This window comes from Vidua chalybeata, chromosome 1 (assembly GCF_026979565.1).
Source record: "Vidua chalybeata isolate OUT-0048 chromosome 1, bVidCha1 merged haplotype, whole genome shotgun sequence".
NCBI classification, from domain to species: domain Eukaryota; kingdom Metazoa; phylum Chordata; class Aves; order Passeriformes; family Viduidae; genus Vidua; species Vidua chalybeata.
The window spans coordinates 121126425-121150245 of record NC_071530.1 but is presented as its reverse complement, the minus strand read 5'-3'; the positions used below and the strand labels follow the sequence as shown (position 1 = coordinate 121150245).

At 38.3% G+C, this 23821-nt stretch overlaps 1 protein-coding gene and 1 long non-coding RNA gene across 2 annotated transcripts; both read left to right on the top strand.

The window, feature by feature from the left end:
* The first annotated feature begins 1064 nt into the window (after window positions 1-1064).
* On the top strand, window positions 1065-15573 carry LOC128787819 (ATPase family AAA domain-containing protein 2-like). Its single transcript, XM_053942352.1, is given in 17 exon segments — window positions 1065-1146; window positions 4231-4309; window positions 5309-5399; window positions 6325-6435; window positions 6624-6739; window positions 7119-7158; window positions 7303-7393; window positions 7819-7990; window positions 7992-8131; window positions 8739-8844; window positions 9339-9517; window positions 10922-11136; window positions 12400-12532; window positions 12682-12878; window positions 14095-14254; window positions 15208-15334; window positions 15369-15573. Coding segments are annotated over 17 exon segments (2244 nt in total).
* A 322-nt stretch (window positions 15574-15895) lies between these two features.
* On the top strand, window positions 15896-22268 carry LOC128792601 (uncharacterized). Its single transcript, XR_008432462.1, has 3 exons — window positions 15896-16304; window positions 17000-17124; window positions 20705-22268. It is a non-coding gene; the product is annotated as an uncharacterized LOC128792601 (long non-coding RNA).
* Window positions 22269-23821: the final 1553 nt, after the last annotated feature.

The following is a 23821-nucleotide window of genomic DNA, read 5'->3' as shown; positions in this document are numbered from 1 at the left end:
GTTGCATATTTTATAAGTTCAACCACACAACAAATAAAGATAAAATGTGTTTTTTTTTTCAATACTGTACTGGCCCAGTTTGACATGTAACATCCCTAGCTGGTTTTTTGGTTCCTATCACAGTATTTGTGTGTATGTCTGCATTGCCTTTCTTTTGTCCTTTATCTCCTTAAAAACACAGATTTTAAAAAAGAAATTATTATTAGTCCTATTTTCAAAAACTACTTGTAGCTATACATCATGCTAACTCCATGTGTGTTGACTGCTTTACAAAAAAAAATGCAGTGGCAAAACCCAGCCACTGTACAGAAGAAATAAAAAAAAAATCCTTGGAAAAATAATGGAACAGTTAATATGAAACTAAACAATAAATAATTAAAACTGAATAGCAGAATTAATTTGTGTTTATGGAAAGTAATCTGTATGTGGTCTGTATTGGGTCTGGCTGAGATAGAGTTCATTTTCCCACAACAGCCGTCGCAGTGCTGTGCTCTGTGTTGGTCGCTGGAAAGGTACTGATAACACACCCGTGCTTTGGTTACTGCTGAGCTGCACAAACTTCAGCTTTCCTTTCTTTGCTTGGTAAATGGCCTTATTCTATTTTCTGTAATACTGGTTGCTTAAAGGATGAAGAAAATTGGGATTTAGAGGTCTGTTGAAGCTGTAGACTTCGACAAAGTTTTACACCACTATAAATTAGTCTTTTTTGTTTTGCAGTCTGAGAACAAAGTAATTTGGTTTTTTTTCATCATGCAGAGCTACTAAAATGAGCCTTACTAGCAAGCCTTTGTGCTAGGTATACTATTGGCTAGGGACTTTCTTTTGATGGCAGAAGATGATGTTTTTATTCCTGGCAGCAAGTGGTAAATGTGTGCATTGGTTGGGCTGATACCTCCCTACATGCCACTATGTATACGATAAATATTTATTGTGAGTGTGCTAAAGTTGTGCCGAGAACCTGTGGATGCCTCACCTGTGGAAGTGTTTAGACCAGGCTGAATGGGGCTGGGAGCAACCTGGCCCAGTGGAAGGTGTCCCTATCCGTGGCAGGGGTGTTGAACTAGATGGTCACTAAAGGTCCCTTCTTACCCAGGCCGTTCTATGATTCTGTGACTGCCAAGTGGTGGGCATCATGTGCCAGCCACAGTAAAGTCCCACCAGGGACTTGTGGGTTGGGCATGATCGAGCTTGGAACTTCAAGGGGGCACTGCCAAGCAACCTGACAGACATTCCATAAATGTTCCACTGCAGTTGCTCAGGTAGTGTCTCCTGTTTGTGGCTTCTCTTAAGGTTTACAATTCACAGACTGCACAGGAGGTGCTTTATGTGTAAAGATTTTGGACACAGCCAATGGTTAAAATTGCCCACCAGTGTCTTCCTTTTGGGATTGCCAGTTGTAGAGAGATCTTCACACCAGAGCATCTTTTATACGTGGGCTGGTTTCTTGTGAACTGAAATGTTGTGACTTTTAGTAGATATTACCTTGCCCTCTAAATTGATCTTCTTGGCACCCAGATTGCCTTAATGTTTAATTTACTTTTCTTTCACGCTTGCAAATAATTTTATAATGTCCTGTTGAGTTAAGAAGTGGCAGAAAGTTCCATACAGGCAAAGTGAAGCAGTCTTAGCATTTCTGCTTGTGTGTCTGTGACTTAATTCTCTTTGCCCAAATTGAAGCCCAAATTGACATTGTTTTCTGAAAGGTTTTCAAAGTATATCAGCAGGGAGATACTATTTTTTCTAGCATATATATTCATGGAAAATCAGCATGAGACCTTAATTCCAGTTAAGAGAAGACTAAGCAATCTGTTGTCTGAGGATGACTGTGAGCTAAAAATCACTTAATGCTATAGTGCTGAGCAACTTAAGTGCTATGAAAAACTGCCATAATTTCTTTTTGTTATCTTCATATGATCTTTAGAATTCTTTTTTTTCCTACTAAATGAGATTTTTTTTTGTACTGTGTTCAGCAAGAGGGGAAAATTAACTGAAAACAATGTATGTTGGCAAATCCTCAAACACTTGTTTTTAAACCTCTCTATAAAAAATGGAACGTTTGACCTAATTTTTAAGTAGTGTTGAAAAACTTCGTGCAGTGTCAATGACTCTTGCTTTGTGCACAATATATTAAAATATCGTGCTAACTACTTGTGTTGTTTTCAGTAGGGTTTTTTTTGTACTCACCTGTCTTTGCTCTTACATGTAAACTTTGTATCTTAGTACTGCAGAGGCAGTCTTGCAAAAAAAAGGGATGACACGGAAAAGACACTTAGACAGCAAAGAAAGGGAGGCTGTGAGTATTCCGCTACACAGAAGTAGATACCAAGATAATTTACTATTTTTCTATATGAATAGCATTTCACGTAAAGAAATTTACTTTTAATTTAGCTGAAAACAACATTTTCCAAAGCATAGTGTAATCTAAACTAATATTTTATTCATGTTCTCTAATTATAATTTAACATCTTACTATTACAGTCATGCCACAGCTATGTTCTAAGGTGGAAGAAATACCTTCTTCAGAAGACATGAAAGAGCAGTGATATGCTGAAACATGTAATACACTATGCTTGCTGAATTGCCTTATGATTTTTGAATGGATAAATAAAATCCCCAGCTTTTTACAAATAGCTGTCTCAGGGCTTGGGTTTCATTCAAATCTTACTAAAAAGTGAATTTATTTATACCTGCTTTATCTGTGTTTGTTCTTGTGCCAGCCTTGCCTGTCATCTCAAGTAGTCCCCTGTCCCAAGCAGAACTCATGTTGAAATTATAGAAACTAATCAATAATATTTCCTTGTCTTGGTTTTGCTCTATTAAATCAAGTTAGTCCACCATCCTCTTGAATGCCAGGAACTTTGTTTTCTAAACATATCCATAGCCTGATTTCATAGTTGGTTTCGGTCAGATATGAATTCCTTTGTGGTTTGTTTCAACCAGAATTTACCATAGTACTTTCTAAATCATCTCTCAAATGCCAGTGTGATTTTTTTTTTTTTTTTGCTGAGAATTGCTTTGTCCTGGGTTTTACCATACTCTTGGATAATTAACCTGTGACTAATTGATACAGTCAGTTTTGTATCTGACCAAGTGTTTAAGTTTCACATCTACTAAACTCAATTTTAGAGTAGAAATTCTTTTATTAATCCTGGGTTCCAGAGTGGTGTTCCTATTCCCTCTTACTGTGTGTTAATTTAATCTTTTGCATGTATGGAGTGCCTTGAAATTGATACTATAAAGGCACCAGATATGCCTACAGGTTTTCTGCATGTTTTTGTAATTTTTTCCTGTTTCTTTTAATTAGGAAAATCTAGATATGGAAACAACTGGTGAAGAATGAAACAATGGTGAAAAAACAACTGACAATCCAGGTAGCATTGTAAGCTACTTCTGTTCTAAATTTCCTTGACTATACCCTAGCCAAAAGCTTTTTCTTAAGCAGTTGAGATGGACTGAACTACTGGGTATTTTTCATCTATTAAAAAAATCTGTGTTGCTCTTGACATTACAAGCCATGGCCACAGATTCTAGGGCAGTACTGATAAAGTGCTTATGGGTATTCAGACAGGAAAGTCTCAAACCCCGGTGTTTTTCCAGAACAAGTCCATGATAAAAGGCTGTGGACAGGAGGGTGTACCTGTAGTGTAGGGCATTTTGAATATATCATTATTTGCAGCAGTACTTAGAGTTTAATGTTGTGTGCAGTAATTTCATCATAAGTAAGTGAAGCAAAAGGAAAAAAAACTTTGCTTTGTTGAGTGCTCTCAAGATACACTGGAAACTAGGTTTTAGGCACAGTTTTTCTTAGGAGCTAATTTCTTGCATGGAAGCAAGATTTTTAAAATGGAAATACATGCACACACTCAATTTTAAATTTCTTACCTTCATTCTGCCAGTACCTTTTCTTAAATATCTGTATCCTGTGCACATGCTATGCATCTTTACTTTTTGGGATCCTTACTGTTTTCCAGTAAAAAATATGACCTATCTAGCCTTGAAAGAATAGTAATTAAAGAGACTTTATATTCTTACTCAAGTGTTTTACAGTTCTCGTTAAAAATCAGATGTGTGGTTTTCACTTTTACTATGCATTGATTAACCCCTGTCTGCCTTGAAACTTCCCCTGAACTTAGACATGGGTGATACACATCCTGTTTTCTGCCTCTTTGACTATCCCGCTTTATCTTAAACTTCTCTGTGACATTGTTCTAAATTCTTTGCTTTCAACAGAACCTAGAAGATGTGAGACAGATTCTTCAGTCCAATCTTCACCTGTCTCAGAGAGAGATTCATGCAAAGGGAATAAAAGGTTTGTGTATGGTTAAGTGATAGTTTTTCTGTCTCAATAGTTCTATCACATGACTCAATGCTTTCTAAGGGTTTTGGACTGGTGGCAAATAAGATAATTAGTATTATTACTGTAGTAGTGTGAGAGTATATTATCACTGTAGTAGTCTTAGAGTATAAAGAAAACAAACAGTGGCAGTCTATTCTTTTTACTAGCCATCAGATCTTATTTGAAAATATAGTATTTATGGTCATTGATAAGGTGATGATGAGGGTTGTGGCCAAGATTGTGTAACTGAAATTAATTTGTTTTGTAACTGAAGCCAGAATCTCCCTCTGAAAACCTTAGGCTATTTAATCTTGAGAGATGAAAGTTATTTGCTTAAAACCAAAGACAATTTAGTTACTGGGAGAGCCTGCATGGAAATTTTAATGGATTTTTTTTTTTTAATCACTCAAACACTGATTCTGATGTCTCTCTGGAATCAGTTCATGTTTCTGTATGAAACTATCCTTAAACCAGAAAAATATTAAATGAAAATCTAATGTATGAATTGCAATAGTAAGTACAAAGGGGTGTCAGATTATTTAAACAGAGCACGGAGAGTGCATTCCCTTGCTAGATAGGAAAACTTTGTTTAGTATCATTGAAAACAGACAGTTATGGAAGGAAGGCGTTTTGAAGTCAAATTTTTAAATAAGTTTAAAATGTTGATGTTTCACAGAGTGGCTACATAATACTAAGTGAAACTCGATTTGTGTGTCTGAGAGAGTGAGACTGGACAAAAGTAGTAACTTGATTAAAAAATTTCTTTGCACGCTAGTGATACTTTTACCTTCCTAAGAAAAATTAAATATTGCTGTCGCAAGTAAAATCACATAATGTACTTTGAAATCAGATTAAATTTCCAATGATCTGAAAACTTTGTCGATTTCAAAGTAAACCCTGAGATAGTGTTCACTTAAATTTTGGTATTACTTAGAGTGCATTTTAATTTTTTACTTGTTTGAATGTTTGTAGACAGAGATACAGAGTGCTCAGCAGTGATTCTCTTTCCTCTTCTGATGATGATGAGAATTTTGAAATACAGAAGAAGAAGAGACATTTAAGGAGCTTAATAAAATTAGAGAATAGGGGAGGGAGGAGTGTACCTGGGAGGACTTCGTATATGCCTAACTATGAAGTGTTGCCATCTTCATTTTGTACCCTTTCTAAATTGGGTAATCATACCTTTTGGTATTGGTGACTGTAGTTGGAGTCTCTAAAACTGGATTTTTAGAATTGACTTCTAATAAGAAATTTGATTTCTAGGTGGGAATGGGAGGAAATGTAGAGATACACACTTTGGGGTATTTTCTTGATGTAAAACTTCACTGCTTCTGTGTTTTGCCTTTGTTTTTTCAAAGCGAAAACCACTATAAGAGAAAAATGTTATAAGTAGGGGAAATAGATTTTGTTACTTAACAAATATTCTAGAAATGTTAATTTGATAACAGTCTAACAAATGAGTTTTCAGCCTGACATCTTTCAGATGTGTATCTTCTGGCACACACATTCCGTAGTCCTCAGGAAAGCCCAGGAGTCGTGGGCAGCCATTATAATGTTAACACCCACTGAAATCAGTGTTTTCCTGGACTGTAACTTTTTGAAGGTAAAAGCTAAAACTGTTTGAAAGATGTCAGTGTGTTTGGGCAGGGGAGGAATTCTTCCATCATACTAATCAAGGTCAGCCCATGGTCTCCACATCTGGAATAATTGTTCTAAGGTTGTATTCCCATATGTGCTGTGTTGACTAGCATGGATATTCATAGGTGGTATTGTTAAAATAATTCACTCAGTTTAATGTCTGGAGTGACCATTTTCCTTTATCTACTCATAGCTATTAAATGTAAAATGTTGGAATGAGTATTTGCCTACGTAGGAAGTTCATGCTGATTTATAAGGTCTTCTGCATTCACTTGCTATCATTAGAGAACAAAATATCTGCTATCTGCACTGTAAGTTAGAAAACACCTTTTTTTCCCTCAATTCAAATCAGATCTCTTCTGGTCAGCTTTCAGAAGTGTGCCTCAACAGGAGTTGACAAGGATACCGTGAAAATTGGAGGATGTCTGGCTGGAGTGGAGCAAATGCAAATAGATGGTTCAGTAAGTATTTTTGGTTCATTGTGGCAGTGAGACATTTGCAGTATTTATGAAAGCTTCTAGTAATGGGCCATCTGCAACTCCCTTGGTTTACAGTTTTCTCTCAAGGGCAATCCAGCTTCTCATGGAACCTTATCAAGGCTGCAGCTTTCTTTAACATATAAAATGTGTTCTGTTGACTTCATCTTTAGGTACAGTTTGATAGCGTGGGTGGTCTTTCTGACCACGTTTCATCTTTAAAAGAGATGGTCATTTTTCCATTGCTTTATCCTGAAATCTTGGAGAGATTGAAAATTGAACCTCCAAGGTAACAGACACTGTTTAAAACTCGTAAGTTCTAATTTACCTATTTTCAGGAGAATTCAACTGGGGTATCAGTATGTTCTCATGCTTCCAAATTCTCAGCAGTTGATTTTTTTTTTCAACTGTATTAAAACTTAATTTAAAAAAAAAAAAATTGGTAGAATCCAGTATATATGTAGGCCCAAAAATTTACATTGTGGTGAGACCATCCTCCTTTCATAGTCTTGCCTTTCAAAGGCAGAGTTGGGGATTTTTTCTTTATAGCTCTATATGGAAGAGGACTTGATTGGTTTGTAAGCAAGAAGTACTTTCTACTTGAAGTCAAATGTTTGTTTAGCGAAAGTCCACTTGTCTCTGCAACCAACTTTTTTTGAACCAACAAGTTCAGAATTATTAAATTTCCTGCTTGAAGAAGCAGACAGTGTATTGATAATTGACCTTGAGAATACTAAAAGGTTTAGCAGATAAGAAGAGTATTTGTATTGGTATAAGGGATTTTGTGGGTTTGTGTTGTCATTGTTCTTTTAAGAGAAAACTTAGGGCAAACTGAAATGCAACTGTTTCCAGGCAAGAAAAGAAATTTTCAGAATTCACACACGAGACTGGATCCTGGAGCCATTGGACAACTTACTTGAAGAGCTGGCTGAAGAATGTGTTGGTGAGTTTGAAAACTGTGGGTTGCTACATGTGACTTGAGTGCTAGGGAGCCTGAGCTTGTAGCAGGCAGTACTTGAGCTCTTGTACCTTGGGGCAGAGAGAGGCAGTGAGGAGGCATTTGGCATGGGAGAAAATTTAGGCACTGCTTTCAGTTTTCTTTTTGTCTCTCAGAAAATTGAATGGGTTCGCGACATCTTTCCCAGGAACAAGGTTTTGAGCAGCAGGCTGCTGCCTAAGTGCAGGATATCAGGCTGCGAGCCATGTAACAGAACTTTTCTGCACTGCAGTAACTCTTTAAATTGTCTCTTAGCCTGGTAATTTTTGGCTGCACACAAAGTCTTTCAGTGTTGCTGTTTAGAAGTACTGGCCTTGAATTCTGTTTTGTCTGAGATTGACATAACATTTGATTCTTGTTTTGTTTATTAGGATACTGTGGTGCTGATATTAAAGCCTTATGTGCCAAAACTGGTCTCTGTGCTTTGCAGCATCGCTATCCTCAGCTATATGAAAGCAGACAGAGACTGCAGATAAACATGGATTCAATTAAAATAAAAGCAAATGATTTTTCCATGGCCATGCAAAAGACTGTTCCAGCTTCACAGAGTTGTGCCTTCCCCTGGGCGAGCACTATCAGCTATTTCAAAGCCACTCTTAGAAAACATGCTGGAAAGGATTTTACAAACCTTACAGAGAGTATTTCCCCATGCTGAGCTTGCACTAAAAAAGGACCAACAGCAAGGTATAACATCTACATCGACTTGTTTAAAAAGCTGCCAGAGCAAAAGCTTGTGATCTGTGCAATCAACATACACAAATGTACTCAGCTGTACTAGCAGCACAATTTTATACTTTGTGTGTGCACAGTGCAGGGTGGAAGCTGTGAGTGACTTGCAAAAGTAGTCGGGAACTATGCATTCTATACTGGAGGACCCTGTTTCTGACAGGAGCTAACATCACATTTATCACTTGCAGAGAGGAATCTAAGTTTTAAATTATTAGCACCTCTTTTCAAATAAACGCTTCAAGCAGGAGAAATGTTTTGCAAGTGTCTGGGAGCTATATAAGTTGTTCCTAACCATCTTTATTCAAAGAAGAAAAATACACAAGTTTTTGACAACAGAGAGATAATACCCAATGCAAATCATGGGACACAGGACATCTTTGTAGAGACTTGTACATTCTTTTTTGATTTGTTGTAGAATGAACTCTTCAGGAAATAGCATTCAAATGATGAAATACAAGAGAAGTATTTTCCTGCACCGATTTTGAAGGTGTATTAATGCAAGATAGAGATGGACTATACAAGAAAGTTAACAAACCTCTCTTCTCTTTAAATCCTGTTTTAGGAAATTATGTGATTGACAGTGATGAGGAATCACCATCAATCTCTGAAGAGAAACCGACTTGTAAAATGCCTGATCGCGAAAAGGCAGAATTCCACACTTTCAGCAGGTACATTTGTCCACGTTGGCTCTGGACATGAGCTCGTGGCTCTGTTTTTAAGATGGCTGAGTGTGTAAACTGTTTTGGTGTGAGGGATGCTAGATGAAGGAGTTGAGAGTGTGTATGTGGGGTGATCAATATTTGCCAGACATAAGTGTGAAGGTTCAGCTGGTTACTTCTGTTCTGAGTACACTGCCCTGACCCATCAAACTGAACTGTTGTGTGGGTATTTGGCTGGACAGTCCCACTGTGGGATGTAAGAACTGTTACTTGACCCAGCCAAAAGAGTAGCAGATCTGCTGGGGACTGGCAGGATTTCTAGCAGAGTCAGTGTACCAGTTTGTGAGAAAGCAGGCTTTGGTAGTTTTCCTGTTCACAGACCAGCTTATTATTTTGTGGAACAGAGAGAGTATTTACAAAACAAAGTGCATAGGAAAAAACTTTAATGTCTGTTTTCCTATTCATCACTAATGTTTGGACTTGCTTTCTACTTACTGCTGTAGAAATCCTTGTGACCAGCCAACATCTTCCAGGCCACGGTTCTTACTAATTGAAGAGCCAGGATCTGGACAAGCTTCTGATTTGGCAGCTGCAGTAATAAATTCCCTGGAAAAGTTTCCAATGTATTCACTAGATACACCAGCTTTGTTTGCTAGCACATTACCAGATGAAACGTGTACAGGTAGCTTTTTTTCTCATTAGTCTTATAGGATAAATGTATAAACTAGTGAAGTTAGCAAAAGTCATTGTCAATATAAGTGGCCTGATTTAAATATGCTGTTTTGTTTACTTTTGTCTGAAAATCCACTTTTCCAGTGGAATGGTACCACCTAAGAATTTTATACATAGGCATTTTATCCATTTGAAATGTAACAGGGAGAATATTACTAGCAGCTCAGGAAGATGGGAACTGCTGCTAGTAAACCCCTCTCTGTGGCAAGAAATCCTGCTGGTCTTACGTGGGATTTAAAAAGTTTTTTGTTGCTTCTTAGGAGTCTGTGCTACCAGTAGATGGCTCTGTATCGACCTGACAGCATGTCAATGCACATTCTCTAGACTCCTTTTTAATTATATTTGTAGGGCAGCCAAGGTTTTGAGGCAAAGAATTTTTTTGTTTGTTAGGGTTTTTTTTACATATACAGTTTTTACTGCTGCAGTGCATGCAGCAAAAGTGTTAAAGTTCATGGAATACTTAGATTTGTATGGTGTTGAGTTTTCGTTAACTAGGGAAAGGAAATACAAGCAATTTAGTTTTTTTTTTTTTGCTTTTGGGCAGTAAATCCACTTTGTTTTTTGGCATTACTGCATTAAAATATTTGGTCTCTAGTAGCAGCATTTGAGAGCTCCACAAGTTTGGACAGACACATTATGTGACTGGATACTCATTTGTCACATGGGAGGAGTAAGTCCTTTGCAGATTAATCTGAAATGGTGCATGGAGAAGTTTGTTGTGTGAAAGGACTGTTCCACTTCCCTCATGCAGTAGGTGCATGTTGTCTTCTGTGATTGAGGGGCCATCTGTAGGCAGTGGCTTGTGGTTTTCCAAAGCCCACCTTTGGTAATGAGAGGCAGTGAGTGATTTAGCTCTTCAGACAGTCTAAGGACTGGTCACCTCTTGTAAAATGTGCCTGAAGTTATGAATTATAGCCAGACATCTTGTGCTGTGTTAGCCCTCATCTTTTCACATAGGCCTTTCTTTGTTCAGACTGTGCTCCAGTCTGAATTGGGTGTGTGTCCCTTCTGAACTGGATAATGGTGTAGCTGCAGTTGTGTAGTGATTTCTCTAGGCAAATGCACCTTGCTGAAGAGTTAGTTTTGGGTTCTTTTTAGGCACACTACTACATTGGCCGAGTTCTTAGGCTCTTTAGGAGTTATCTTATACCTAAGTAGTTTTGAAATCAGGCAGAGATTCAGGTCTGTTACTGTCTGCATAGAAATGTCTATATTTGAGTCAAAGTGAAAATTTTACCTGATTATTAAGGAGTCATTTATCCATTTGTCTTCATGTCTTGCATATATACCTCTTATTTCATAAGGTAGTTTGACTGATATGTAGTTATTTAGTAGTCTGTTCTACGTGATGTAGTTTTCTTATCCAAGCTTTCATTTTACCAGTTGATGCGAGAAGCTCAGAGATCAGCACCGAGTATCATATATGTCCCACAAATCCCTTCATGGTAGGAGACCGTTGGAACTACGCTGAGATCTGTTTTTGCAACACTACTGCAAAGCATCCCAAGGTTTACTCCAGTTTTACTCCTTGCAACATCTAATGTACAACTGAGAGATCTCCCAGAAGAGGTATTTCAATCAATACTTTTCTTCCTTCGTTACTCAATTTCTTGTTAATTTATAACTCCCTGAAGCATTAGAGTTACGTGCCACTCTTAAAAAAATTCATAGTTGTTACTCAGGCATCCAAAACCAGTCCCTTAAAACTTGCTTAGACAAAACAATGCTAAAAACATTTGCCTAAAGTGTTTTCTGAGTAAAGATTGATTTTGATCCAGCTTTTTCTCCCTTCAAGCTTTTTCTCCATACTCAAGCTTATTAGACAGGTGTATGGACTTGCTTCAGACAATGGTTTTGCTGGGTTCAAGGTGGTTAGGTTTGTCTTTAGTGAAGAGTGTGGTACTTGAAAGGTAGCTAGGAAAGAAAGACTGTTTTTCTGAAAACATTTTTACTGAAAATTTAGATGTATTTTTGCTGAAAAAATTGCAGAGGTCACACTGTTATTGATGGAATGTAATTTTAAATTTAAATTATTTTTTAAAAAATTTTATTACTTCATCTGGGTGAAAACGCAACAAATTAGAAACCTAAGTTTCAGTTTTTGTTTAAGCAACTTGGAAATAAATTTTTAGGTATATTCTTTAACAAAATTCTTCAAGAGGACATGCTGAGCTTTGTAGACATATGAGACTGTTCATTAAAGGAAGGTGTTCAAAATGTGAATGTGTTGCTCAGATTTTGTCTCAATAACAGAATTTTTCATACTGTTAATAAGTGCCTTCTAAAATAAGGATTGAAATCCCTTCCATAATTTTTGGTAGTAGAAATAGAAAAATGGAATAGAACTTGGAAGTATTCAAATTGAGACACTTCATTTAAATTAATTAAAAATAAAATCAGAGAAAGCCCAATCACCTTACTAAAAAGCCAGCACTTGTCCTCTGAGCCTTGCCATTTTCCCTCTGTAGCAGCCATAAAGATTCAAGCCAAAGGACAGCAAGGCACATAAATGGAAAATAAGCAGCCTTGGGGATGGTGAATCCCCAGTCACCCCTTTCTCAGTTGTTTATCATACAGTTTCTTCATGGAGCTTAAAATCTAGAATGTGATTCTTAGAGAAGGCATTTTAAATTGCCATGCTATAAAAACCTAATCTTTTAAGGCCACAAAGATAACTGGTAATATATATTCTTATCCAGATATGTATTCAGATAATATTATCCAGATAAGTATTCAGTTTAATTCAGAGAGGTGCTCATCTTTTTTGGAACAAAATATAAGAAGTTTGCATGGCCTTGTATAACTGAAGTGTATTTTCTCTTCATGCTTTAGATAAAAGCATTGTTTAATAATGAATTTGAAGAAGTTTTCAGAATCTCGCATCCTACCTGTGCTGAGAGATGTTTTTTTGAGGACTTAGTTATGAAGCAAGCTGCTCAACCTCCAGCATTAAAAAACAACACAAGTGAGGAGGATGTTCTACATACAAAACTTTGCTAACTCTAGGTTAACAGTAATACAGTATTTGCTTGGGTCATAATTTTCTATCAATCATTTTTCATGTGCTTGTTTATGAGTACCATCAATTAACTACAACTTTCTGATTCAATTAAGCTTGCCAGCCTTTGGAAGTGCTGCCTGTAGCACCACCACCTAAGCCTCGAAAGCTGACAGAGGAAGAAATAAGACAGGTGGAAGAGCAGGAAGAGGATACGTTGCGTGAACTCAGGATTTACTTAAGAGATGTGGCTCAAAGACTTGTCATTGACGAACGTTTCAAAGCATTTACAAAGCCCATTGTCTCAGAGGAGGTTAGTATTAACTTATAATACCATTATAGCTGTGTGTATTCATAATTCCTCTGTGTTTATGTTTCTTGGTGTTCTTGTGCTCTTTCTAGGAAGATTTATCTTTCATGTTAGGACAGTACTATTCTGGTTTTCCAAGAAGAAGGAAGTGAATTTTGCTTTTACTTGACTCCTTGAGACTCTCAGATGTTTATTTATTTGAGTATTCACTGAAAGCCCTATGTTCTTTCTAAAAGGTCTTTAAAACTTTAGAATATTTCAGTTAGAAGGGATCAACAAGAATGATCTAGTCCAAGTGCCAGTTACACCAAATACCAACTCAATTTGCCCATGGAAAGGTTTGGATACATAGGTGTGTTACAACACTAAAAAGCAGAGAGATCACTTTATATTTATAACAAGTATCTAAAGGGCTGTTTTAATAAAGTCTAAAGCTCTTTGATTAAATAGTTTCTGTGAGAACAGGAGTAGAAGCAGCAGTATGTCAAATAAATTTTCTAATGCTATTCTCAGTTTCATCTGGGGCTTTTCTCAGTACATAATCAACCATAAGGGCTGCATGTTTCTTCTTGCTCCCATACACTTCCCAGCGAATAAGTCTACGCCAGGAGCATGTACTTCAAAGACAGTTGTAGTTTTAAGATAGCTTTGCAATTCAGCAATGTCCCATTCCCCTAAGCATCCACTCATTTGTCTTTTTCTTTCCTTATAGTTTCCAAGATGGGAATAACCTATAAACACATAGATGTCCTCATCTAAAGTAGTTATTAGGCTCCTTTTAAGCTCTGAATAAAGAAATGGACATTTCTGGGTCCAGTTATCTCATTCTACAGTAGATGCTTAGGACAGGTGCTTCAAAGGTGCAAATCCTGCAATTTTTTTCTTGCTGCCAACAACAAAGAGAATCTGAGGTGACATTGCTGAGAAAGGTTTCTCTGCTGTGATTTTCTAAAAGGAAGTGAAATGCATCTCACCAGTTCCCTTCTCTGCTCTACACATGCTTCTGACCACTCTGCTTCTTTCTCCCCCCCCCTCCACCCCCCGGTCTGTCTCTTCAAAGACACCTAAAATACCTTTTCAATTTTCAAGAAGCTAACTGGTTATTTTCTGCATCTTTGAGGGTGTTATAAATATTTGGGGCTCTTACAAAGTCCTTTATTTGACTTTATGAAAATTATTAATTTTTGTAGCTTAGATCTCTAAGCATGCATATTTGTAGGCACCCAATTACAAGGACACCATTAAACAGCCCATGGACCTCTCAACAGTTCTCTCCAAGACTGACATGCACCAGTACCTAATTGCAAGAGATTTTCTAAAGGACATTGATATAATCTGTAGCAATGCTTTACAGTACAAACCAAATAAAGGGCCTTCAGGTATGGGTGTATTTTTTATCCCTAATTTGGAAAAATTTCAGACTTATAAATTGATAGATTTTGTCTATTTAGATTTTAGTAATCCTACAGTGGATATGGTATCAGATAATTTTAAAGAGGCCCATTCGATAATTTTAAAGAACCCCAGAGAGCATTTCTTGCCAGCTTGTAAATGTTTTAGTGTTGTAGTGTGTTTTCTTTAAATCCATGTTTGCCCCCTGTTCTCCTCCTTAATCCTCTCCTCTCCTGAGCTGCCAATCTTCCCAAGGCCTTCCCTAACCCCCTCCACTCTAAGTTGTCAGTCCTCCCCTTCCCCACCCCTTTCTCCAGAATGTTCCTTGTCAATCCTCCCTATCCCTACCCCTTCTTCCAGAGAGTTCTATGTCTTGTTGCACTCAACACCCCATTTGTTACTTTGTATTATTCCACTCCCCTGTTTTCACTGATAGGTTTGTAAACTATTTGCCCCACCTTAGACTCCTCCCTTACCATATCCTCATTGGTTCACTTTCCTAGACCACTCCTCCTAAGCTGTATAAAATTTCTGTTCACTGCCTGAGTTGTGGAGTCCAGGAATAAATCCACCTGGTTCTACCCCAAGACCTGTGTCAGCGTTATCTGTCCCTGCACTGGACCTGCTGATAACTGGGAGCAGCAGAGCTCACAGGGGGACGGTTGCACCCCTGGCGCCGCCGCCCAGTACACCCTGCTCGGTGCGCTGCTACATTTTAGTATTAGATGTATTGTCTGGGTATGGAATTGTGATAGATGTGTTGATTGGTAACTAGTACTTTTTCTTAAATAATTAACTTTTCTGGTTTTATGCTGAAAATACAGACTGAGGTAACCTTTCAGATCCTGCCTATGAAAAAAGAAAAAATCAATTTAAGTAACCAAAATAAAGAGTTTCATTGACTGATAGAAAATACTCAGTCCTGGCTGTAAAATTTCAGATCACCTCCTGAGGCACAAAGCTTGTAGTTTGAGTGATACTGCATATTCCGTAGTGAGGCATGAAATGGATAAAGGTTTTGAGCAACGCTGCCAAAAAATTAAAGAATCTCATAAGGAAAGAGATAGGCTTTTTAAGACTTTTCTCATGCTTTGTAACCAGCCACATAAGACACAGTACTTGGCTCTGTGGGTGTAAGAAAGCAAACCCAAAGTGTAATGAGAAATGGAAGATGCCTGCAGCGCCTGTGGACACCAGTATCTCCTGCTCTAATGGCAAGTTGCATTTTTTTCAGGCTTTCCTGGAGAAGGTGGTGAAGTCACTGCTATGTTCTCTGTTCCTGTGGCCTAAAAGCAGGTTCCTGTGATGCTTGGTTCTTCATGCCAAAGGCATTGAATTTTTCATTTTGCTGATTCAAATTGTGGGGTAAATCCTGAGGTCATTCATTCAGTATGGTTACAAAGTTGAATGCACTGACTGCATGACATTGTAAGAGCCTAGCCTTGATGGCCCAACTGGCATTTAATGGCACCTACATGATGAAATTCAAAACATTATCTGTGTATGTTTCAAATACTCAGCTAGTTTTCAGTTACATGAAACAGTGTTTTTCCCTTCGCAGCAAATAATATAGAGAACTGATCTCATTAACTTGCAGCCTTTTCTCTAGACACATGTAGGGAGATGGTACTGAAGTTTCTGTGGTTATTTTCCTTGCAAGATGCTGCTGCGTTTTGAAAAAAGAACTGCTTTGGGAATGTTTTGGATTACTTTTTTTTTTGGTATCTCTCTGTAGATAAGTCAAAAAGAAAATGCAAAATGAAGGAAGACTCTGCAAGTATTTCAGTAAAGAGGGAAAATGTTCAGTTTGTATTCTACCAGGGCAGTCCTATGGAAGAACATGGACAACTTCAAGGACAACAGAAAAATGGGACAGAAAATGAGAGAGTGACCCTTGTGGCTAAGTCCCCTACAGAAGAAGAGAGTGTCATGCTTCCTGAATGTTCAGACCTAAGAGAGGAGCTTGAAATGCTGGATTGCCAAATAGTCAGAACTTTTGAAGATGCAGGTTCAAATGATAAGTGAAAGGTCAAAGAGGTAATTTAGCTCCTTTTTGTTCTTGAGGAGGGTTATACTATTTGTTAGGTTTTAGCCTTCTTGAATTTCATTCTGTTACTTCTTTTATGTCTCTCTCAAATCAACACACAGTGTTCCTTGCCTAATGAGGTTGCTCCTGTAGTTACGTTGGCTACAGTCATAGTTTTTTACAGTGGCTGGTTTGTTTTTTTTTTTTTTTGATTCTACAGTTTGTTTTCCAAATGGTACCGAATTGTACAAGTATCTTCCCAGTAATAAGCAGCCTAAGTGTAAACTGTACTGCTGTACTTAAAGCAGTGTGGACCCAGAGACCCCTGTGGAATAGAAGAATTATGTCCTAGTGTTTAAAATGTAAGATGTGTAGATGTGTTTCCTAACCTAAAATACTTTTTTTTTTTAGACCATGTTTGGTTTTTTAACTTCAGGTTTACTGTGCAGTGCTGTAGTGGCAGCATGAATATTGTTTCTTAGTTTTACCCTGCCTTTTTTCTCTAGTGCTTTTTTTCATGTCCAAGTTCCTAGTTTTTATGGAGCAGAACTAGAAAGATAGAAGTCAAGCATTTCTTGGTAAAAAAATTGATAACAATTCTGTCTGTTATTGCAGAGGGCTACTGTTTTCCAGGTACAGGATACTTCACTGATAGTGTATTCGAGATTAAGAGATATCTTGATTTAAAAAATGTGCGTAATTCCAGAGTCACAAGTACATCATACAACTTGTGTGGGACATTCTCAGGTGGATGAGCAACTGCGAGTATGTGATGGGAAAGCAAAGAAAATTCACACACAGGGAGTGTCTGTGGATTACTCTGAGCTCAGAGTAAGTCTAATTTCAATTTTGTTGATACTGAAGTAGGACGTTTTCTTGCTACCTGTATGGTTGTCAATTAAGTCACTTGTTAACCAATGCCAATTCAAACAGTTAACGAGAGGGATATATAGCTTGTGAAATAATTCAGCCTGTAATGACTGTTGTTTCCAGAGCTGGTATAGATGGCTGCTCTTGCTTCTGGCTTTTAGGAGACTGTTTCCTTCCTAATTTTCAATGTAAAAGGGCTTGTTAAATTTTAAGATAGCTCACTGTCAACCTGCTACTACTGTTGGTTAGCAGTTTTTATGATGGACTGGGGAGATGGGTATTTTGGTTTGCTCTTTGCATGTTTTCATTAATTCGGACATGGAAAAGGACCTTGATTTTTAGCAGTGATGACCTGAAATTAGAAGGTTGGCCAAAACATCATCCTGGATAAAATACTAATACCTGCTTTTCTCAAATGCCTTCAAACTTCAGTGCTAAAATTTTGCATCCATATAGTTACAAGCTTTTTCTAGTCCCTGATAGGACAGAAATAGTTGTACTAGGGTATAGTCGGGGAAAGGATCAAACTTGGGCCTATCTGCAGAGGGAAAAAAGGTTCCTTTGCATGAACTGAAGAGGGTAGAAGAGTGACATGCCCTTCAGGGGATATAGCCATAAGAAAAATTCAGGAAATTACTAGGTTGAAGTCCTGGAGGTTGGTCAAAGCAGAGGACGCTGCTGTTTACCTGCCGTGACGAGAAAGGGAGTATTACTTGGTGGTTTCCCTTGTGTGGGGAGAAAATCCCCTTTTGTAGAAGGGCTCACCAGCATAATTTCTATCACATTTTTAAGTGTTGATCTGAACTGTAGAGGTTAAATTAACTTTCCAAGATGGCTTCCTTAGGAAGCAAATTTCAGGGAGTTGTGTTGTTCGTGCCTGCTTGTATATTTAAAGAAGCTACATAGATTTTTCTAGAATCAGGATGCTAATGGCATGTAATCTGAAATTATTGCCTACTGACTGGAGGAGTGGTAGGGTAGACCCCTTACTGATGTTTCTGCTCATGTGTGTTTCAGCTGTGAGGAGAGGGCTACAGTCATGACACACATGTTTTAGAAGACTTGTTTCCTTAACATAGGTGTCACTGGAACTCACTGCTTGTAGCAGAGATCCCCTCCAAAATGGAGATGCTTGGTTTTGTGTGGGGCTTTTGTTTGGTTGATTTAGTTTATTTTCTTGGGAGTTTCTTTTGTCTTCACTTATTGGCTCGATACTAGGCGTAGACCTAAAGTCTTGCATTAGCTGATCAAACGGAGGCTGAGTCTAATGGCAAGCAGTTGTGAGGCAGTAATATTTTTGTTTGGTGTGGCTGCTCTCTTCAGCTACATCTGTACAGCCTCCCACAACACACAGCTACTGAACAGCCCCAGCAGTGCTGCTGCTAGCTTGTTAGTGTTGCTTTCCCCAGATTACCACATTCACATTCTTAGTAACACAAGGAACTGTGTGAGAGATTGGTAATTTCCTACATACTGCTCTGCTAGTTCATCCACTCTTGAGTTGAAAGGTAGGAGCTGGCTGATGTTAGTCACAGTACAGATTTAGCTAATGGGTAGAGACAAGCACCTAAGGATGCTTCTGTTTCCATCTGGCACAGCTCTGTCTGGAAGATCTGTAGGCTTGTTTCTGAAAGCACATTTTCTGAGGCCCTGTATTGCGTTTCTAATGAAATGCAACCATGACTTCCCTGAGGCAGCTACTCTGTGATAAAGTGGATCGTGTTATTCCCCACTGTTCTAGAAGCAGTTGAATCGCAGTTATGATCACTGATGTCATATAGTGATGAGTAAGAAAATACTGTCTGAAATGTAAGCTTTTTCTCTGACATGTGGAATATTAATTTGCTTCCTCCAATTAAATCTTTTGAGATACTTAGTCAGTTTTCTGAAGTGCCACTTCTATTTTACAATATAAGAAAGTAGGATGTATCTTGTGCTATTCTGAATTGCTATTTCCATTTTTCTGCTTCAGCAAGTGCTGGATTTGGTCATTGTGGCAACTGAGAATGTCAGTATATCTCGCATGGAAAGGCTATATGCTCTTCTTAGGGCATTTACCGACATCAGGAAGACGATGACGAAACTGAATTAGTGATTCAGTTCTTTGTCTTGAAGCCCTTTGTGTCACATGCTATTATACATGTGTGTGTGTGTTATGTATGTGTATGGGTGTACATGCTTATTTGGCATTACTCTTTACAGCTCAGTTGCCTGTCTCAAGGCTTTCATTTCATTCTGGAAGACATTTATCCATATTGCAAAACCTTTGTTGTATGTAGCATAATTTTTGGCAGTTTCAGCAGGAAAAGGCTTGAAGGCAATGGGTGCACCCACTCAGGCCTCCCAAACCAGTTAACCTCAGTCTGTCAATAGTCTTCTCCAGAAGCCTTTCAGGGGTGGGAAGCTGTGAAAGGAGGGTGCATCTCTCAGTGTATTACTTCCTCTTTCCCCCCTTGCAGGCGGGTACATGGGGTAATGCTTGTATAGTAGTCATTCCATTCTTGAAAAGAAATTAAGTATAAAGCATAACAAGAAATTGAGACTTTTTTCTAGTCTCAACAGACTTTATTTTTAGCTAGCATGGCCCAAGCATCTTTAATTTGACGAATGGGGAGTTTTCTGCCTATGACAGTTTGCTAATGAGTCAAATTCTCTAATCTGTGCCTCTAAGAGGGGATTTCTGAGTTGTCAGAACTAGGCAGAAATCTTCCACAGGCACCCATGGTCCTGGTTGGGCATTCCCAGTATTCAGTTCATTAAGATAGGTTGGATATTCAGCTTCTTCAGCTTCAAGACCCTTGAATCCATTTGTCTTTCAGATGCTTGTGCCTGAGAATAGATAAAATTTGTTACGCCTCTCAGTCTGCCTTAAAAAAATGAGCAAGACTCTTCTCTTTGGCCCTGGTCATCACTACCTCTTCTTCCACAGCTGATAAAGAGTTAGAACAGACTCTGTTCTGATTGTGCAGGCCAGTCCTGAAAAATGCACCCACCTTTTTCTCATCTAGCATAATGATGTGGTTTGGTGTGAATAGGGACCTGTTTATGTTATCTCAGTGCTTTTGAGCTTTTGTGGCTGGACTTGATTTTTTGGTTTCTTTTCTACTTCTACCTTAACCAAAAAACATCTCCTCTTCAGAGTACCTGCATGAGTTGGTCAGGAGCAACCTTTGCTGTATGAATAGAGAGACTTTAACAAGTACTTAATCAGAGTGCAGAAAAGAACAGTTCCAGCTTTTAGTTGTGACTCTTTGGGAACTGCTTATTTTCTCATTGTTGAAACCATCATTGATAAAGATCCATAGTCCCATAATACAGATTCTTCCAGTCTCTCTAGCTTACTCTGTATTTTGGGTGCCTAAGGCTTTGTTTGAAGCTAATTTGTTTGGGTCTAGAAAGATGTGATAGCACATGTATTGGCTAAACATTACTAACAATTGTATGTATCAAGAGATTCTCAATTCTTTTGATGAAGAAGCAAACAGGGTTCTCTTGCTTGTGTTCACACTGTGACTCCTAATTTGTCTTTTTTTCTTGTTAGGCAATGAAGAAAGAAATTGCAACGTTAAGTTATCTGTGGTACTTGACTTCGGTATATTCTAATGTTGATGTACTTCTCCCAAATGGAAAAATTCTGTTTAATGTCTCAGTAATTGCAGCAACTAAGAACAGAAGGATAGAAGAAAGAAAATTCTCTTACCATATGAAGGAAACCAGACATAACCTCCACTCTGACTATGGATCATCCCCTTGCACAGTGGGTGAAAAGAGCCTGTTTCAAGGCACCATTTTCTTTCCATGGAAACAAGCATGAGATTGTTCTAGAGGGTCCTGATTCTTACTCCTGATATTGTCACAAAGCTTCCGAATATTTTTGTCACTGTAAAATGTGATTTGTTTTTCCTTTAACTTCTTCCTCTAATTTCTAGTGAAGAGAAGAGAACCTCTGGGAGGTTCTGGGTTCTGCACCTTGGATGCAGCAACCTTGTTTGTGTGTACAGACTGGAGAATGAGATGCTGGAAAGCAGTGCCACAAAAAAAGACCCGGGTTCTGGTTGGTGGTTGAATCTGAGTCAGCAGTGTCCTGGCAGCCAGGAGGGCCAGCTGTGTCCTGGGGTGCATGAGGCACAGCATCGTCAGCCAGGCAAGGGAGGGGTCGTCCTGCTCTGCTCTGCACTGGAGCAGCCTCACCTTGAGTCGTGTGTGCAGTGTTGGGCTCCTCAATGTAAAAAGACATTAAGTTATTAAAGAGTGTCCAAAGGAGGGCAACCAAAATGGTGAGGGTCCTCGAACTGAAAGCTGTATGAGGAGCAGCTGAGGTCACTTGGTCTGTTCAGCCTGGAGGAGCTTGAGGGGAGACCTCACTTCAGTCTACAATGCCCTCATGAGGGGGAAGAGGAGGGGCAGGCACAGATCTTTCCTCTGTGGTGCCCAGTGACAGGACCCAAGGGAATGGTCTGAGGCTGTGTCAGAGGAGGTTTAGCTTGGATATTAGAAAAAAGTTCTCTACCCAAAGGGTGGTTAGGCACTGGAATGGGCTTCCCATGGAAGTGGTCACAGCACCAAGCCTGATAAAGTTCAAAAAGTATTTGGACAATGCTCTCACACATGTGGTGGAGTTCTTGGGGCTGTCTTGTCCAAGGCCAGGAGCTGGACTTGATCCTTGTGAGTCCCTTCCAAGACAGAATATTCTGTGATTTTGTGAGAGGCCAGTACTGAGATGAGCCTCCCATCTGTGGCACAGGCTGGCAGAGTCCTGCTTGTGACTCTGTGCCACCTCACAGGGGTGAGGGGAGCACTCACTTGCCCCATCCTTGTCCCCCAGCAGTCCTTAACAACAGCAGTGGTGCAGGCATGGGCAGGATGGGACCACGCTGCTGCCTTGCAGGAGGCCAGCACAAGCATGTTGGAAGTAGATGATCTTTAACGTCCTTTCCAACCCAAACCATTTCACAGAATGTGTGGCCAACTGTGTGTATGTATGTGTGTGAATATTTATGTAGAGATATGCTATATAAATGTGCTCTCTCTGCATGTGCCTACTGAGAATAAAGCTTTTGCATGCTTATCAAGTGAGTATTAACTATTTACATAGGATAAACTCTTTTTTTCTTACAATTCTTTTATGGACTTTAGAGTGAAATAGATAAGGAGAAATGAAGAATACAAATATAGCACACAAGTAGTTTGAACTTGACTTTGAATAGGCCTGAAAGAACTCTGTGCTGGAATACAGAGCTTCTTTAGCAACCTAAAGACTATAGAGTTTTTATATACTATATAAGACTATATAAAGTTTTTAGTCTGCAACAGCATTCGATTAAGTTAATTTTTTATATATATCTTGTATATTTTTTATATATATATTGGAAAATATGCTGTGATCCAATGTAATTTCTCACTACTGCTTACATCACTTATCACTGTTTTGCAGTGCTGCTGCAAATGTGTTTTGGAATACATTCTAGCATCTCAGGAGTTTCAGTCCCCCCAAACATTCTTCATTGTTTGGGTTTTTTTCTCCCACAAACACTACAAATTGCAGTGGCTTCATTTCCTTGTTCTGAAGGCTTCCTTTGCTTTTACATATCTGTATGAATTGGTCTTCTATTATTTTCATATTGCCTCAACTAGAATTAAGAACCCTATTAAAAAAATACTTATCAGAGAAGCTAGGAAGGTGGAAGAAAGAAGTCATCCATTGAAAACTCCAAGGTCCCTTATCAATGTTTTGCATTGTTAGTCCACTTTAGAACTCTTTAGCTGTCTTTTCTGCCTAAAAGGTACACTTTCAAATCTGCTGGGCTTTTTCAGGTGTGTTGAATTACAGTCTTTTGTTGCATGACAGAGCTACTTTTTGGCTCACAAACTGTAATTCCTCCTAAGTGTGACAGCACAAGTTCTTTTTTTTTTTTAATCTTATTAACAGTGCTGAGCCATCACACAAACAGAACAAGTAGACTTTAGAATGAGTTATATTAAAATTCTCACAACCATGAAGCATACATTTAGCTATAATAGAGGTTATATGATATTATATACACTTACTTTGGAACAAAGGGGAAGGAAATTGTCTAATATTCTTGATATATGTGTATGTCTTAGCATCAGCTAAAATTCTGCTCTGCTGTAATTGCATTTTCATATTAGTTAATGGCAATAGTTATGAGATAAAGAATGATGGAAAAATCAAAGTTACAGAACTCAAAGTTCTTTTAAAATAATATTACTGAAATTATTCATCATATATAGAAATACAGGATAGACCAGACTTCTGGTAGAATACTGAGTAAAGTAACAGATTTTGGAAAAATCGCATCTGCCTAGATTTTCTGGCAGTAAATTTCCATTTGGTGAAGAATTTTAATTACAAGTGTGCCAAGATTATGCAAGGATAATACCATGTAGACATTTCAGATTTATGGGTGTTGTTCCTGAGCCAATAATACAGAAGCAATTAGATGCAGTAAACTTCTGAAAAGGTAAAAAGTCATGGGTGAGGCTGGTTTGCAATAGAAAATAGTTGTAGTTTTGAAACCATACTTTTTTGTCGTCTTTCCTTGATCCTCTGGGCATGCATCTGCTGTGGTTTCAAACAGTTTGGACCTTACTAAAGTGGCAAGGCTGAAACAATGACTCCCTTGTCACATTCACAGGC